Below are 16,766 nucleotides of genomic sequence, written 5' to 3' on the forward strand. Positions count from 1 at the left end.
TTTCCATGCTTCCAATTACAGCAAAAGTGGAAAGAGGTGGCACAAGATTGTACAAAGGCTGTTGAACTGAATCCCAAATATGTGAAAGCTCTCTTTAGACGTGCAAAAGCCCATGAGAAGCTGGACAATAAGAAGGAATGTTTAGAAGGTGAGGGTGTTTCTGTGTTTTCACAGGAAAATAACTGGACACTTTTTGTAGTGGTTAGTAATGTCTGTGAAATTGCCTGTGAGAAGTCAGCTAATTGTCTTTCTGTGTTAAACTGTTTCCCAATTGAGAGTCTGTTCTCAACTGTGGAATTTTTCTTTTTTCTTCCTTTTTTTTTTTTTAATTGGTTATTTTGAGACAGGCTTTACATAATCCTGGCTATCCTTGAACTCACAATGTAGAACAGCTGCCATCAAAACAGACCCACCTGCCTCTGCCTCCCAGGTGCTAGGCCTAAGGCCGTGCCCCACCACACCCAACCTCAACTGAAGAATTATTAAGGACTATTAAGATTCATTGAATAACTCTTTGACTAAGGAAATTAGAAAAGTAGTTTTAGCAGGTTAGTTTTAACATGTTTTGAGCTACTTTCTGGTATAAATGTGAAATAACTTGGAGATGAATCATTAAGGAGAATGCTTTTTGCCCTTCATTTCCAAACATTATTTTCTACACAATTGCAGAGTGTGTGTGTCATTCTCGGAAAATGTTACAAATGTTCTTTTCCCTCTAATAGGCCATGTCTTCTTCCAAAACTGCAATTAAAGTACAGGTCACAGGCTTTTAAAGTTCATTTTTCTAAGTGATGTGACGCTAAACCAAAGTGATTTTCTACAGTCTAGAAGTACTTTCAGTACATGTTCATAGCTCCTTTAAAAACATCAATAATAAAATTTAGCCACAATTACTCTTTTAATATCTTTTGGGGGTTGGTACTGGGTAATAAAAACTCAGAAATCTTACAGACGCTAAGCCTACTTTTCTGCTACTGAGCTGAGCCTAAATTGTTTTTTGTTCTGTTTTGATTTTTTTAAGGAATGAGTCCTTTAAAAGCATGAGCCTATTTTAGAACATGTTAGAAAATTTAAAAGTCATGGATAGTTGAAAGAATTTCTTTTTAATGGGAATCCTAAGCTTTGAACTAGACCTTGAAGTTTTAGCAGATAATAATTGGTAGAGAAAGCAGTTGATTGGAGATTAGATCAAAGAAAAGGAGTGAGAAATGAAGAATGCTAAAGTTAGCAGGGAAACGTAATGCTGTGTTGACTTGTTTGGAAGAGTTAGGGTGTGGACTTGTGAAAAGTGGGAATTAGGAAGAAGAGTAATGGCTACTGAATACTTTGAGTAAAAGGGATCAACAGCTTCTATTTCACATTTCAGACCACTTTATTTGAGCTATGACATGACCAGTTGAAAGTGTTGTTTTCAGGCAGATTTTGAGTTCTGCGGCAAAGTAGCTTTGGAGACAGAGTAACTAGAAGGCTTTTTAAATAAGTAGTTTCAAAACTTATTATTAAACTATTACTTATTTAAAAAGCTACTTAGGAGTCTAGGAAGGAGGATTAATTGTGTAGAGAAGTTTGATAACAGCCTTGGCAGCATAGCAGGATGGGAAAGCATCTACAGTGTTCACTTGCCTTGTGTTACTAGTTAAAAGAGAAGATTCTGGATTCCTTGTTTTCTTTGCTATCAACAGAATGTTAAAGCATTGAGAGCCATCAGAAATTAAACAGGGTAAGTCCATTCATTTCACAGGTGAGAAAAAAAAAAACCTCAGAGGAATAAAATATTGACACTTCTCAAAAATTGAACAATCCCACCTTGCTTTGATATGAGTTTGGCTTTTTGTAGTTTAGTTGTACCTATATAATGCTGCTGGTCATCTTCAGAGTAATTCCATAATTCCATTTTTACATCATTTCTAGATGTCACTGCTGTGTGTATATTAGAAGGCTTCCAAAATGAGCAGAGCATGCTGTTAGCTGATAAAGTTCTTAAACTTCTCGGGAAAGAGAACGCCAAAGAAAAATATAAGGTAAGTTACTATAGTTGGAATAGTTGGATACTTCTTGAGACTGGACAGTGTTCCTGGTAACAACTGCTACTAGAACTGGGTTGCATTTCTTTTTCCTTTACTCAGTAAGCCCCAAACTGTACTTGGAGACTATAATTCATTTTATGTGTTAGGGATTGCCATGCAGTAGCCCAAAAACCAAATCCAATTTGCTTCCTTTATGCTAGCCACTTGCATATATACTTTTGTGCTACTACAACACATTTCAGTGGTTGTCAAAAGTATGCAGAATGTATGTAGTCTACAGTGCCTGTCTGTCTATCACCTGATCTTTTGTAGAAAAATATTTGCCAACTCCTACTCTGCATCAATAATTTTTAAAGGTAAACCATATCAATGGACATTAGTTAGTGACATAGTTATTTAACAGTTAAACAAAGCTCTGTGCTAGAGCAATGGGTACAAGCACATGGTCCCAGATCCAGGCTGGTAGCTCTTAATTGAGGCCAGCCTAAGCTACAAAGGGAGACCGTTATCTTTTGTGGGGGGTTATATTCTCTTCCCGTACAAGCTGTTGCTTTATTGTAACAGATATTAAGTATAAAAGACCAAGTACAGTTAAGTATTAGAGGAGAAGGCATACTGCTAATTTCAGGAATTCAGGTCAGTTGTTCACATTTTCTTTACTGACGACTGCATTTTCTCCTAAAGTGATCTTTGTAACTAATCTATAGCTAGGCTTAGGTGACACATGCCTATAGTTCCCAGTACTTGAGAGCCACAGCAAGGGGATTCCAAGTTGAAGATGAGTTAGTCTTGTACAGAGTGAGACTCTTTCTAAGAACAACAAATACCAAGTTTCTTTAACAGAGGCTTTCCTGTATAAATATGTGCTGTTAATCCAAGTGCTATAAACTGCTGTACTAGAGCCCACGACTTCTTTGCCTTTCAGCAGTTTCTAATGGGATTCTTTATTTAAAATCACCTGTGAAACATGTTAGATTCCTATTCTTATCCTATGGCTTAGAGCTTAATATTGTGGATTAATTTGGAAATGAAAATCCACTGTTTATAAGTCATTCTGCAGTGTACTTGCTTCTTTGATTAGTGTTTTCTCATTTTAAAAAGAAGCTTACACATGGTTGAATTTTTAGAACCGTGAACCTCTGATGCCATCACCACAGTTTATTAAGTCTTACTTCAGCTCTTTCACGGATGACATCATTTCTCAACCAATGCTTAAAGGAGAGAAGTCTGATGAAGATAAAGACAAGGAAGGAGAAGCTTTAGAAGTAAAAGAAAAGTAAGTATGCTGAGCTCAGTGTCTGCTCGATGGGCTTTGGGGTATGGAGCACAAACAGGTTCACAGTCACATTTAAAGGAAAGCTATATACAGATATGGTTAAATATAATTTTAAGTCATATATTATAGAAATGCCTCCCTTTCTAACAGTTATCTGTTATTTTCTCTGGTACTTAGATTTTACTGTCAGCGTACTGCTTTTATGGTCATTGTGAGGTTATCAAGAAAATGCCCCTTAAGCACACACCCTTGATCCCAGCACTCGGGAGACAGAGGTGGGTGCTGTGAGTTCCAGGACAGCATCCACAGCCACAGAGAAACCCTGTCTTGAAAAACCAAAAATGAAAAAGAAAATACCCCTTAAGTCAAGGGTCATGGTTGGTAGGTGATTTGAATAGAGGTGCTACCTTAAATATGTAGCTCAAATACCAAATGTCTAAGTTCAGGGTAGCTCTTAAGTTATATACTGATGGACGCTTAGGGATGCTATAAATTTCTCTTAAGTTTTTTTCTACTTGTCCAGGACAGTGACATTCCTAATGACATCTTGTCTTTGATAACTAGAAAGCTAATATCAAAGGACAAGTGCCGTTATGACTGGAGACCTTGTGATGTCATATGTATGCCGTCTAGCCTGCTTATTCATTCATATTTGTCAGTGCTTGTGTTTTTCAGTCAGACTAACTTCCCTGAGAGTTACTAACTGGGTATTTATTAATGTGTGTGGGAGGGGGAGAAATACTGTTTCCTATAGTAAGTAAAAGAGAACTGAGTTCTCCACCAAGATGTGTAAATGTTAGTTGGCACACAATCTTTGAGAAAGTCATAGTTGGGAAATAAGTTTCAGATGTCATATAACTTTAATAACAGTGATACAGATAATGTCCTCTTTTGTTAAGCAAATAGTCCTCATCCCATAAAAGCTAGAGCAAAGTTAATCACATTCTGTGAGCCATGGTGAACGATTGACAGGCTGTGAATCATAAACTCACAAGCACTCCCAACTGGAGCGGCTGCCTTCGCCTCAGAGACCCAACTAGTTTTTGATGAAACTAGTATTTCTAACTCTTAGCTTATAGGACTATTTTAAGGTTTAGAGATCTATGGAATTACCGTGTTTTCAGTAAGTGTGAACTTTTTACGTTTGATCTAATTTTAATATACTCACTCCTATTTTCTTACCCTGGTAACCTAAGCAGCAAAATTGAGAATAATGGTAAGTGTGAAGTTAGAAGAATTTGATAAAATTTTTCTTGTAAATCACACACCAGTTTCTCAATATAGAGCAGTGATTCTCAACCTTCCTAATGCTGTAACCCTTTAATGTGGTTCTTCATATTGTGGTGAGCCCCAACCGTGCAATTATTTTGTTGCTACCTCATAACAAATTTTGCTGCAGTTAGGAATCATAATGCCCAACCCACAGGTTGAGAACCACTGACCTCAAATATAACAACTGAAATGAGAAACTGTACTTCAGTTTACAATGCTCTTTAATACAGATGTTCTTTAACTTATGAGGGGCTAAACTCCTATAAGTACATTGTAAGTTGAAACTATGATAAGTCAAATATGTGTTTACTTTATGTAACCCACTGAACAACATAGTATGCTGTCACATTTACCCTTGTGACCCTGTGGGTGATTGTGAGCTGTAGCTTGCTGCCCCTGTTGCGCATTGTTGCGCAGTATTGTACCACATGTCTCTAGTCCAAGGGAAGATAGAAATTTGAAGTATCCACTTCCAAAGTATGTCATTTTTCATACCATGCTAATGTTCAACTTTCACAAATCAAATGTCTTATGGTCTTGTAATATACTTTTTAGTCAGAAACCTCTTCATTAAGCATCGCCAGTAGCAATCTTCATCTTAGAACACGAATGTTGTACCCAGGCTGTGGTGGCGCACACCTTTAATCCCATCACTCAGGAGGCAGAGGCAGGTGGATCTCTGAGTTCAAGGACATCCAGGGATACACAGAGAAACCCTGTCTAGAAAAACAAAACACACACACACACACACACACATACACACACACACACACACACACACACAGAAAAAGAGAAGAGGAGGAATGTTGTATTTTTTAAATATGCTGTGTTTTGAGAGGCCATTCTAGAGGTTCTGTGATGTGCTTGCCTCACAGATCTGGAGACCTGAGTAATTCTAGGTCTACTTTTTAAGGAGGAACAAGAAATCTACTTTTGAGATACTTCAGTCATTACACACTCCTCCCTCCACAAAACAGTGATCTGTACAAAACAAGTTTGCCCACTCCTCTCACCTTGGTTATTGTCTGTTTCCTTCCTTGTTCTTCTCTTAGCCCTTAAATAAGTGTTGAGCACACTATTAATATGATGCCCAGACAGGAAGTAAGGCAAGATCCTCATCCATATTACAGAAGAGTATCCTCTTTGTCATTAGCTCACCTCACATTACCTAATGTTAGAATCAGGGTACTAGCCTAAGGATTCTGCTGCCTCAGTTTGAAAACTGTTTCTTGAAGGTATCAAGAAAAGTCTGCTGGTGGAGAAATCCTAGTCAGTTTAATCTCTAGTCCCATATTTACTGGTTAACATAGGAGAAGAAGACAATTCAGAGTGCCATATGTGGTCTTTCCTTAGTAATTAACTTCCTGTGTTTGCTTTCATTTTCAGTTCTGGATATTTAAAAGCTAAACAGTATATGGAAGAAGAAAACTATGACAAAATCATAAGTGAATGCTCAAAGGAAATAGATGCTCAAGGCAAATACATGGCAGAAGCATTACTACTACGAGCCACCTTCTACCTGCTTATTGGCAGTGCCAATGCTGCCAAACCTGACTTAGATAAGGTCATCAGTTTGAAGGAAGCTAATGTGAAGGTACATTTTGACATGTGTGTGCATGGGGAAAGTTAGAAAATGAACGGATTTCCTTTACAGCTACATTGCTCCATACCTTAGCATTTTACTAGCAGTTCTCTGAAAGGCTGTTTTGATTCTGAGGACTCTACATCTGTTAATATTGGTGTAGTGAATCTGAAGAGTAGTATTTATCTTCATGTAAGAAAATAAGACATCTGTTTTCTACAGCAATTATTACTGGTACTCCTTTGTTGCTTTGGATAGTGGTGACAGTGAATGATGCTCTTGACAGTATTGTTAAAATCTTTTTGAAATTATATTTTCATATTGAAGTTACTCTACAAAATTTTCCTGAATTTCTTTTTATGCTGATTTCCTAATTACTAAATCTAATGTATTCTGCAGTAAAGTACATGTATTATTGGTTGAAGAAGAATCCTGTGTTTATGATCATGACTTTCAGCTTTAATAGCAAGGAGCAATAATATCTATTCTAAGTCATGTATAAAAATTAATTCAAAAGGAACCAGACACTTAAACGTTAAGAACTAAAAAACATAGGAATAAGTATTTGTTATCTTGTATTAGGAAGGAGTTTCTGAGATATGACACCTAAATAAAATAAAACTTAAAAGAAGAAAAAGGTGCCAGCAAGATGACTGAGTATGTAAACTTGCTGCCAAAGCTGACAGGTTGAGTTCCATCCCTGGAGTCCATGTGATAGAAGAAAGGATGGCCTCATGCAAGTTGTCCTCTTACTTCCACACAGTATGTGACAGATGCTCATGCATGCATATGAGTGTGCATGCACAGAGTAAATCAATGAATGTAAAAAGAGAGAAGAACCACTTTTGAGTTGGGCATGGTGGCCCGTACGTGAGTGACTGAGGTTAAAGGTAGCTTAAGGTAAGCCTATGCGTGAAAGGACAGTATCAGGAAGCTGAACACACTTTCCAGAGAATGGAGCAAAATATTCAGGAAGCAGCATTCATATGTATGATAAAGGCTTTTAAATCAAGAATGAAAGTTTCGAACCCAACAGTAAAAAGGGAACCTAACCCAGTGTACAAAAGATTTGTGCAACTCATAAAAGAATATTCTATAAATGACCACTGACCACATGACAAAATGTTCCAGCACCGTGACCTACTAGGACAGTGTCAACCTAAACTTCGTTGAGGTACCTCCTCATTCCTGTTCATAGTTGCCATGCAATTTATGAATGCTGCTTTCAGGGAATTTAAGGTATACCTGAATGTTCACAGCAGTATTAGTCATGACAGTCAAAAGATAAAATATAATCCTTATGTCCAGTGTCACCTATGCTTAACTATTACTGTGCCATAAGAAGGAATGCTAATACATGCCACACCAATGGCAATTCTAAATGAAAGCCAGAAAAGCCATATAGTGTGTGAAACATTCCAAATGTATAAGCGTGAGGAAATAGACTAGAGGTGAGTGGTTTCTAGGCATTTGGGCTGCAGGATTTGTGTTGTGTGTTCTTTGGGTGCAATATAAATGCTTTGAAATTTGTAGTGATCAGTCTTCTGTTTAGTTAATGTACCAGCAAATGTGCATGGTCTTTAAAAGGGTGAACTTTATAGTAGGCATTGTAGGTAATTTTTTTTTTCCTTTTAATCTAAATTGGATTTTTAAATTAACCAGGAACGTTTTCTTACTTTGGGTGTGTAGCTTCGAGCAAATGCCCTCATCAAAAGAGGCACTATGTGCATGCAGCAGCAGCAACCTATGCTGTCTACTCAGGATTTCAACATGGCTGCGGAGATCGACCCTCAGAACTCCGATGTTTATCATCACCGAGGACAGGTAGGTCTGCTCTCAGCTAGAATCCTGACCTGATAACCTGGTAACTACTTTCAGGGTTTCTTGAAGTTTTAAAAGTGTTTTGCTGATTGGATTGGCTTTAATTTACTTACATCTTGAACGTTTTTTATAGTTTTGGTATTGTGGAAGAATGGGAAGGCCAAAAAAAAAAAAAAGAAGAAGAAGAAGAAAATGAGGGTTTGTCAGATCAGCTAGTTTACTGGGTGTACTAGTTTATAGGTTTCAGGGAGTAAACACTAATCCGACTTAGTAAACATTGTAATGATTCTTTGTAATGACATGTATGTGTCTGTAGCGGTTTGTGCACATGAGTGCAATCTCCCAGGAAGGCGACAGGTGTCAGAACTACTAGAGCTGGAGTAGTAAGCTACCTAACACTAACCAGGGAGCCAAACACCCACACTACACCTAGTCTAATTTGCTTAACATGGCATCTTACAGTACAGGGTAATAGAAAGGGGGAACCATTTCTATAACAACTAAAAGTGTTTATTTATTTTAGATCTAAGTCTCTGCTTTTGTGCAAGCTCATCTGAGCAAGTGCACAGTCCTCCTGCCTCAGCAGCCTGAGCACTGGGATTCACATGTACCTGACTTCACTCTTTCTAGGGGAAATTTTGTCCAGTGGTTCTGAAAAGTGTCACACAGTGTTGAACTAACACTTTAAAAATTCTTGTCATTCCCATCTTTATTTTAAGTGTCTTGAAATTAATGGAATGGTAATTATATAAAGTCTGACCTGCTTTGAAATTGAGCACAGAGGCACTGTTTTGTTTTGTTTTTTGCATTTCTTACTTTTTATCCAAACTGCAGTGAAAAAATTGGATTATTGTGTTTTATTTTTAAAACAGATACCAGTTTTGAGATTTTAGAATCATGACTTTTTCCTGCAAAGTAATTTTATGTTGCATAATTAATAAATGCTGAGCATTAACTGTGATAACAGGAAAGAAATAGAGAAATGTGATACAACTTAAATGTTGAACCTGTGTTTCTATTGCATTTAATTATGCATTCTTTCCCTAGCTGAAAATTCTACTGGATCTAGTTGAAGAAGCAGTAGCAGACTTTGATGCGTGTATTAAATTAAGACCCAAGTTTGCTCTGGCACAAGCTCAGAAGTGTTTTGCATTGGTAGGTGCCATTTTCAGTTGTTATTTCATAAGCACCATTTGTATTTCGTAGTATTCAGCAAAGTAAGCATCTTGTCTACAGAATTATGTTTTTCTCAGATGGTGACTTCAGGGAGGACAGATGTGTGAAGTATGTTAATCAGTCTGTAGCTGGCCTCCCACTCACAACCCTCCGTCCTCAGCTTCTCATGCTAGTGTTGCAGAGCTGCTGCTCTACCATAAGCTAGTGTGAAGGGTGTCGTTAAATTTTTATATTGTAGGTTTAAGATGAAAATAAAATTTGTTACATTAAAAAGTCAGGAGATGGGATACAGCTTGGTGATAGGCTGTGTGAAGGCCTAATGTGTAAGGTCCTTGTTTTGAATTTTGGCACTGCAGAAAATTAACTAGATCAAATTATGCCATCTGTATGCTTAGTTAGCATCTTTTTAGTTTTCTATTGCTATGAACACACCATAACCAAGGCAGTTTAGAAAAGAAAGCATTTATTTGGATGCTGCAGTTTAAAAGGGTATGGCATGGTGCTGGAACAGTCATTGAGCGCTTACATCTGATCTATGGGAGGAAGAGTACCTGGGCCTCAAGTGGGCTTTTGAAACCTCAAAGTCCACCTCCAGTGACACACCTTCTAATCCCTCCCACAAGAAAAGCTGAGGACTGAGTGTTCAAATGTATGACCCGATGAGGACCATTCTCATTCAGACCACCACAAGGCTTGAGAGTCCCTCTGCTTTCTTTAGAATACATAGTGGCCCTGCAGTCCTGACATCCTGTTTGATTCTCTGCTCCTGAGTTGTTCCTTGGCATCTTTTTGGATATGCAAATTGTGTTAGCAAGTCATCTGGTATTCCAGAAACGCTTTTGTAATGTTCTGTGTCTTTTATACTATATTAAGATTCCAGAAGTGTTTTTTAGCTATTTGACTGGAGTGTTCTGATTTTTAAACAGTATCGCCAGGCATATACAGCAAACAACTCTTCACAAGTCCAGGCAGCTATGAAAGGTTTTGAAGAAGTCATAAAGAAATTTCCAAGGTGTGCTGAAGGCTATGCACTTTATGCCCAGGTAAGTATAAATATTTCTTAAGAGCTGCAATTGTAAACTTGATCCCAGTAGGGAATTGTGCTAGCCTGATAGAAGTTTCTGTGGATGTAGGCAATGCTGTTTCTGCTTTGATTGTTAAGGCCCATGGCATGGTCCCGAACTACTACAGACATCCAGTCTGGAAACTGCCTTAAGCTCTGAAGGTTTGGAAGCTCTGGGCAAGCATTTCTCTCAGGCTTTTTAGTAGGGCTGGATTGGCAAAAGTAATTTCCTTCAGAAAACTCACCCTTAAGTGATAGGGAAAATACCTATGGTATGGGGGTCTTTTTGCTTGATCAAAGCCCTTTAAATGGTTATATAACTAAACTGTATCTGCTTATTTTCTCTTTTGTTGCTTTAAAATTCTCTAATTAGCATACAAAGTAACAAGTTTCTTTCCAGCACCTTAATTTCTTTCTCTTAATCTTCCACTCACTCTTCCCTTCTGCCTTCTTTGTTGCTTTTTTACTTTTATGTTACATGTATTCTGTACCCACTTGTCTCCCTTAGAAGCTCTTTTTACACACTAGTTTCATGACCTGTACCTGCATTTACACCCATGTATAGACACAAAAATTTAATGCTTTGGATGTACACATGAGATCATGTGATATTTGTCTTTCTGAGTTTAGGTTACCTTGCTTAATAAAGTAATTTTCAGAGCTGTTTACTTAATAAAATTGCCTGTCATCCTTGCACCGGAGAACATATTAATCTTTATTAGAATATCCTAATTTAATATATGTGCTGCCAAAGTGAGAACTGTGTAACCCCTCCCCCAGCCAGAATTCCCAGTTGTTAGCTACTGTGTGGGTGATGTGTTCTCTGGGAGAGAGTGGCCTGGGCTTTTAACCACTGAGCCATCTCCGGCCACTCTCCCCCCCCCCGCTTTTTTCTCCCCCTTTTAAGCTGTGTAGCTTTGGCTATTCTGGAACTCACTATAAAGACCAGGCTGGCTTCACACTCATAGCGATCCATCCCCTCTGCCTGCTATGTGCTGAGCTTAAAGGCATGAACCACAAAGCTTTTCTAAAAATTCTTCAAACTTTTAGATTGAAATTCTTAAAAACATTGATTTTTTTGAGTCATCTGTATTAGTGAATGACCCTCTTCCCTTTGCCGTTTAGTTGAAATTTGCCATTTCTGTATTCTTTTTTTTCTTTTTGTGAGTGAGATAATAGCTTACTATGCAACCCAGGGTGTCCTTGAACTCAGGGTCTTCCTGACTCAGCCTCTTAAGTGCTGAGATTGTGAGCCTTTGTCATTATACCCAGATTTCTAACTTTTTTTCTTAATTAACAAAGGAAATCCCTAAGGATGTTCCTCATAAATACCATAGAAATAGAAAACATTAAAAAGCTGCTCTCTTTGTAGGCTCTTTTCCTAATCCCATCTTAAAATGGCTAGTTTATCTTATTTAATGACATTTCATAAAACTTTGGAGGGTTTATTGAAGGAGAGAGGCCTGTGAAAAGGTTGATTTGTGTGGGGCTTTTCCAACTGATAACCTTGGACATGAAACAGCCTAGAAGTTGTTCCTTTAGTCTTAGTTCTTTCTATTTCTTTATAAAAAAAAAAATAACATGCAAATTAACTATAAAAGCCTGCATTAGCCCGGTTGTACTGGTACACCTTTAATCCCAGTACTAGGGAGACCTCTGAGTTAGAGAACAGAAGGGCAACACAGAGAAACCGTCTGTCTTGGGGGTGGAAGGGACACCAAAAACCAAAAAAAATCGCGCACTCTGTAAAGGTAAACTAAAAGGAACATTTCTGAAGTAATAGAGTGGACAGTAACCTCTTTTGTCGTAGAATTGAGGACTTTTTTGGATACAGATTTCTGTGAAAGGTAGGACCCTGTAGTGGATCCAGCACCAGGAGGACCTTCTTCAGTGTGGCCCCAGATCGCCCGCTCCTCTTTCCCCTTTTCAGTGAGTTTCATTTGTAGGAGGTCTCTTCACAGCTGCGTTAGCATTAATTCACTGAGGGTTTTACTGTACTTTACACATATGTATATACATATAACTCTAAAACTTGTTTTCATAGCTTCTATAAAAGGTATTCAGTATGTTTTTTGTTCTAACTCTCAAAGCTTGGGTGTAGATACTGCTAGTACATCTCCGAGTTAAAGCCTTGATACTCTGTGGTATCCATGAAAACCTTAGAACAGTTCATGTATCTATAAAGCACCCTTTGAAATTAGTCTAGCCCTTAGACTAGTTCCTTAATAGTAGTATGGTAAATTGATAAGTACAAATTTAGACCCGGGGGGGGGGGGCAATGTGATGACATAGATGTCATTAAAATACCTTCTGTATTCTTTAGTTTCCCAAACTCTATGATTTCATTTAACTGCTCATGGAAAGAGAGGATCCCATATTTATAATAGATACAACTTCAAAACTTGAGTAATTAAGATATAAAATTTAAACTGGCTTAAATTAATTTCAAGCAGTAAATTGATGGTAAATAAATGAGCTTTAATAATAAGCAGTATACTTTTAATTTTCAGGTTAGCAGTTACATTTATATATAACTGAAGTTTCTCTTCACATAGGCATTAACAGATCAACAACAATTTGGTAAAGCTGATGAAATGTATGATAAATGTATTGATTTGGAACCAGATAATGCTACAACTTATGTTCATAAAGGGTATGTATTTTTCTGGTTCTATTTGTTGCAGTAAGGCATTAAACTTCTTTCACAGTAATAGAATATTTCTTTTAACCTTACAGAAATGATTCAGAGTAGATATATCAATGAAATGATTGATTTCTTACAGTATGTGGGGTGTTTTAATCTTTATAAGTATGTGATATGTGTACATATGTGAGCGTGGACGCACACTTGCCACAGTAGACATGACAAGACAATTTGGGTGTCAGCCCTCACTTTGTGTCTTGTCTGAGAGAGGGTCTAACATCTCTGTCAACCTCCCCAACCAAAAGGGGAGAGTTTATTAAACAGTATTTGAAAACATTGATCATAGATTGTTCTGTGATACACAGCCTAATGGTGTCATTTATATAAACATCTCTTATTTTAATTTTCAAATTTTTGTAAGTTAATATTTCTGCTATGGCTAATTAGGTGAAACTAGTCATTTTAATTATAAAACTGTAGAAAACTCTTAAGAATGCACATTTGTTTGGAGACAGTCTTATTATGTAATCCTGGCTGACTTTGGATGCATAAAGATCACTTCCTTCTGCCTTGCAAGTGCTGGGGTTAAAGTGTGTACCATTGTGGCCATCTGAAAAACTAATATTATAGATAGATAGATAGATAGATAGATAGATAGATAGATAGATAGATAGATAGATATGCAGAAAATTAAGCTATGTAAAGATTAAAATATTGAGAAAGCTGATCTTGTGTTTCAAGCCAACCTGAAGTAATAAGACCCTTTCTCAATTAAAAAAAGCTTACAGTAATTATTTGTTATGATCTACATCTTTGGGTGAAGTTTAAGGGGGGGAAAAATATAACAAAGTTAAGGCTGGGTGGAACTAGAGAGATTGCTCAGTGGTTAAGAGCAGTCCTTGTTTTCCAGAGTGTTCCCAAGTTGAGTTCCCAACATCCATGTTGTCAGGCCACCTATAACTCTAGCTCCAGGGGATCTAACACCCTCCTTTGGCCACTACTAGCACTTGAACAAATATGTCATACATTCACAGAAACACACGTATACATAAATGGAAAAAATGTAAAGGCTATAAGTATTTCATACATTTAATCTCTTGAAATGATTGCATCACATCATTTAGAATTTACAATATATTCAATAAATTGGAAATAATATAACAATTTTTTTGGAGTGGTAAGGATAAAATAATTTATATTCTTACAGTAAAGGGAGAAGCCTGATTTTTGCAGGGCATTTTTTGGACAATATATCTTACATACTTTTTTTTTCCATGAAGTGAACCAAACACAGCTGAGACTACAGGCTAGCTGTTCACTGGAAGTTAGCCAGTGCTAGGAGACAGGAGACCTAACACAGAGACTCTTCTGGGACCTGTAGACAGGAGCTAAAACCAGGGCTGCATTCTACAGTCGGAACTGGTTCTGGGACAAGGGTGGAAGGGAGAGAGGTAGGCGGTGGAGCTTGGAAGCAGGGAAGTCGCTCTTGGTATTTACATACAAAGTCAGTTGTCTCTTTATTAGAAATACACAGGCAAAAGACTGAACATTTACCTTATGAATCAGTGGCTGTGCAATTCAACATCAGACATTGTACCAAAAGCCTGCAGTGTGGTGTTGTGTTCCATTTTAGTCTTTGCTTTTCCTTAGGAATCAAGTTACAAGTGAGGGCAGATACCAAATCATATACATACTGGCTTCATAACTGCCCCTTTTGCATTTCCAGTTTACTTCAACTTCAGTGGAAGCAAGATTTGGATAAGGGTTTGGAGCTCATCAGCAAAGCCATTGAAATTGACAACAAGTGTGATTTTGCATATGAAACCATGGGAACCATTGAAGTGCAGAGGTAATTTCTAGAGTTTCTTCTTAGAAATGTAATGAAGCACCATAAACTTTAGGGCTTGTTCTTATTACATTTATTTGGTTACCAGTGGATATCCATTAAATTTTTAAAGCTTGCCTGACTTTTGTGGATTTGCCTCATTTCATAATTTTTCCAAATTGAAAGTTTTAAAAACTGTCATGCTTGTGCCTTAAAAAGTGAGACCAGGTCTTTATGTGAATGGTTTCCTTTTTCACTTTTATTGTTCCTGTGGGAAGACTAGAAACACTTGAAACATAGGTTAATCTGTGTCAGTAACAAGAAACGGATAGCCAGGAAGCCGAGAGTTCTGGATCCTGCTATATATACAGACGCAACCAGCCAAGAAACTGGGCAAGTTGTAACACGTTCTGAATTTTCATAAAAAGTCTGGTTTGGTTGGACTTTTTTTCAATTCTGATTTCCCACAATTTGTATTGTGTAAATATTTACCTAGAGTTGCGCTGAAGATATACATTTCATCTTGACAGCTATGTATGTAGTGGACTATACCATCTTAATACTGGTATTTTCCTCTAGTACATTCCCTAGACCAACTATTGAAGTTGAGTATCTTCCATATCACAGTTCTGTTGACCCAAACCCTTGTCTTTAATGATCCCAGTATACAATTAAAGAACAGAAACTAATACTCAGGCTAACAAGGTCACATTGAGACATTAGTGAGGGCAGACTTGAGTTCACACTTCAGTGATGTCAATGTGACTAATCTTGCCTTTATTACTTATCAAGAGTCAGCGTAAGTCCTCTTAGTTCCTATTAGTTCCTCTTCCTGTGGCTCTTGTTTCTTCAAAAGACTGACAAGAAATTTGTGGTTCCTCTGATGGCAGGTATACATAAATACCATTTCTTAATTACTCATTTGTTATTGCAAATAAAATAATGCTTTCCTAGGACAGAAGAGTGGTTCCTAATTATACTTAAGTTCTGGATACTACTTAGATTAGTGCATATAAAAACACATTTAATTTAAGGTATTCGTCATAGACAGAGGATGGGGGTTGAGGAAACTTTATGGTTAAATTGTACTTAGAAGTCCTTTGGGGATAGAGCTTAGTTGGTAGAGTGCTTGCCCAGCATGCCTGAGGCCCTGAGTAGATTCCTCAGCACTACAACTGGGCATGGGACAAACTTCTGAAAGAACTCTTGGAGATTGGTGCAGAAGGGGCAGAGAAGTTCAGGGTTTTCTTAAGCTACAAGGGAGTTTTGGGTAAGGCTGGGCTAGAAATCTTGTCTCAGAAAAATTTCATTGTAAACCCTACCTTAAAAGTAAATGATTGGCATTACTGGTTCTGCTAATATTTTGCAGATCTTCTAGCTATTGAAAAAACAGCCCATATGAATTCATAAAATAGTTAATTGTGTTAGCCATATGCTATAGGAAGTTAAAAATGATTATTTTTAGGGGTACTTACAATTTGACAGTTATATAGTATTGTCTTTGATTTTTATATGTAGAAGCACACACATGTACACATAAATGTAAGTTGTAAACTTTGTTAGCCATAGCATGTTCTCCATTTATTAGTTGTGGGAACTGAAAGATAATCATCAGTGAACTAGTAAGATGGTGTGAACATTCATCTGCTTGTGTATATGGGATAATAGAACTCTGGAGAATATTGGGACTAAAGTGGTTAATTCTTTTGAGAAGAGAAGGTGGGAAGTGGCTCCTAGAAGGTAAAGGTTTGACCAGAGTTAAGCAGGGACAGTAGTCTGGGGCTCTTTGTGACTATGATCAGGAGCTGAGATTGAGCTATGAGTGGATACAGGTTCAGAGACTTGAGATTTGGGGTAAGAGATGAGTTAATAAGTGTCTCTAAGGTGAGGCAGGCCTCTGAGGGCTACTAGTGTTCTCAAAGGATGTTGCCATAAGCCTCACATTGCAGTGGAAAAAAACATGGAGACGTTTAGGAACCAGGAAGAATTTTTAAATAATAAACTTAATTGTCCTAGTCTCTCTGTATTTAAACAAAGGATACAAGATAATGCAGGATTGTTGGGTTTTGTTTGATTGGTT

At 37.4% G+C, this 16,766-nt stretch overlaps 1 protein-coding gene across 1 annotated transcript in view; it reads left to right on the top strand.

Moving 5' to 3' along the window:
- The window catches only part of Tomm70 (translocase of outer mitochondrial membrane 70), a 33,665-nt gene that overhangs the window by 16,135 nt on the left and 764 nt on the right, over positions 1-16,766 (top strand). Inside the window, exons 3-11 of the mRNA XM_051191700.1 lie at positions 22-148; positions 1,912-2,021; positions 3,155-3,303; positions 5,962-6,169; positions 7,847-7,981; positions 9,026-9,133; positions 10,081-10,197; positions 12,773-12,870; positions 14,588-14,710. Of these exons, the coding sequence (XP_051047657.1) occupies positions 22-148; positions 1,912-2,021; positions 3,155-3,303; positions 5,962-6,169; positions 7,847-7,981; positions 9,026-9,133; positions 10,081-10,197; positions 12,773-12,870; positions 14,588-14,710 (1,175 nt within the window). The remainder of the gene's footprint in view (positions 1-21; positions 149-1,911; positions 2,022-3,154; positions 3,304-5,961; positions 6,170-7,846; positions 7,982-9,025; positions 9,134-10,080; positions 10,198-12,772; positions 12,871-14,587; positions 14,711-16,766) is intronic.

Source organism: Phodopus roborovskii, unplaced genomic scaffold (assembly GCF_943737965.1).
Source record: "Phodopus roborovskii unplaced genomic scaffold, PHOROB, whole genome shotgun sequence".
NCBI classification, from domain to species: Eukaryota; Metazoa; Chordata; class Mammalia; order Rodentia; family Cricetidae; genus Phodopus; species Phodopus roborovskii.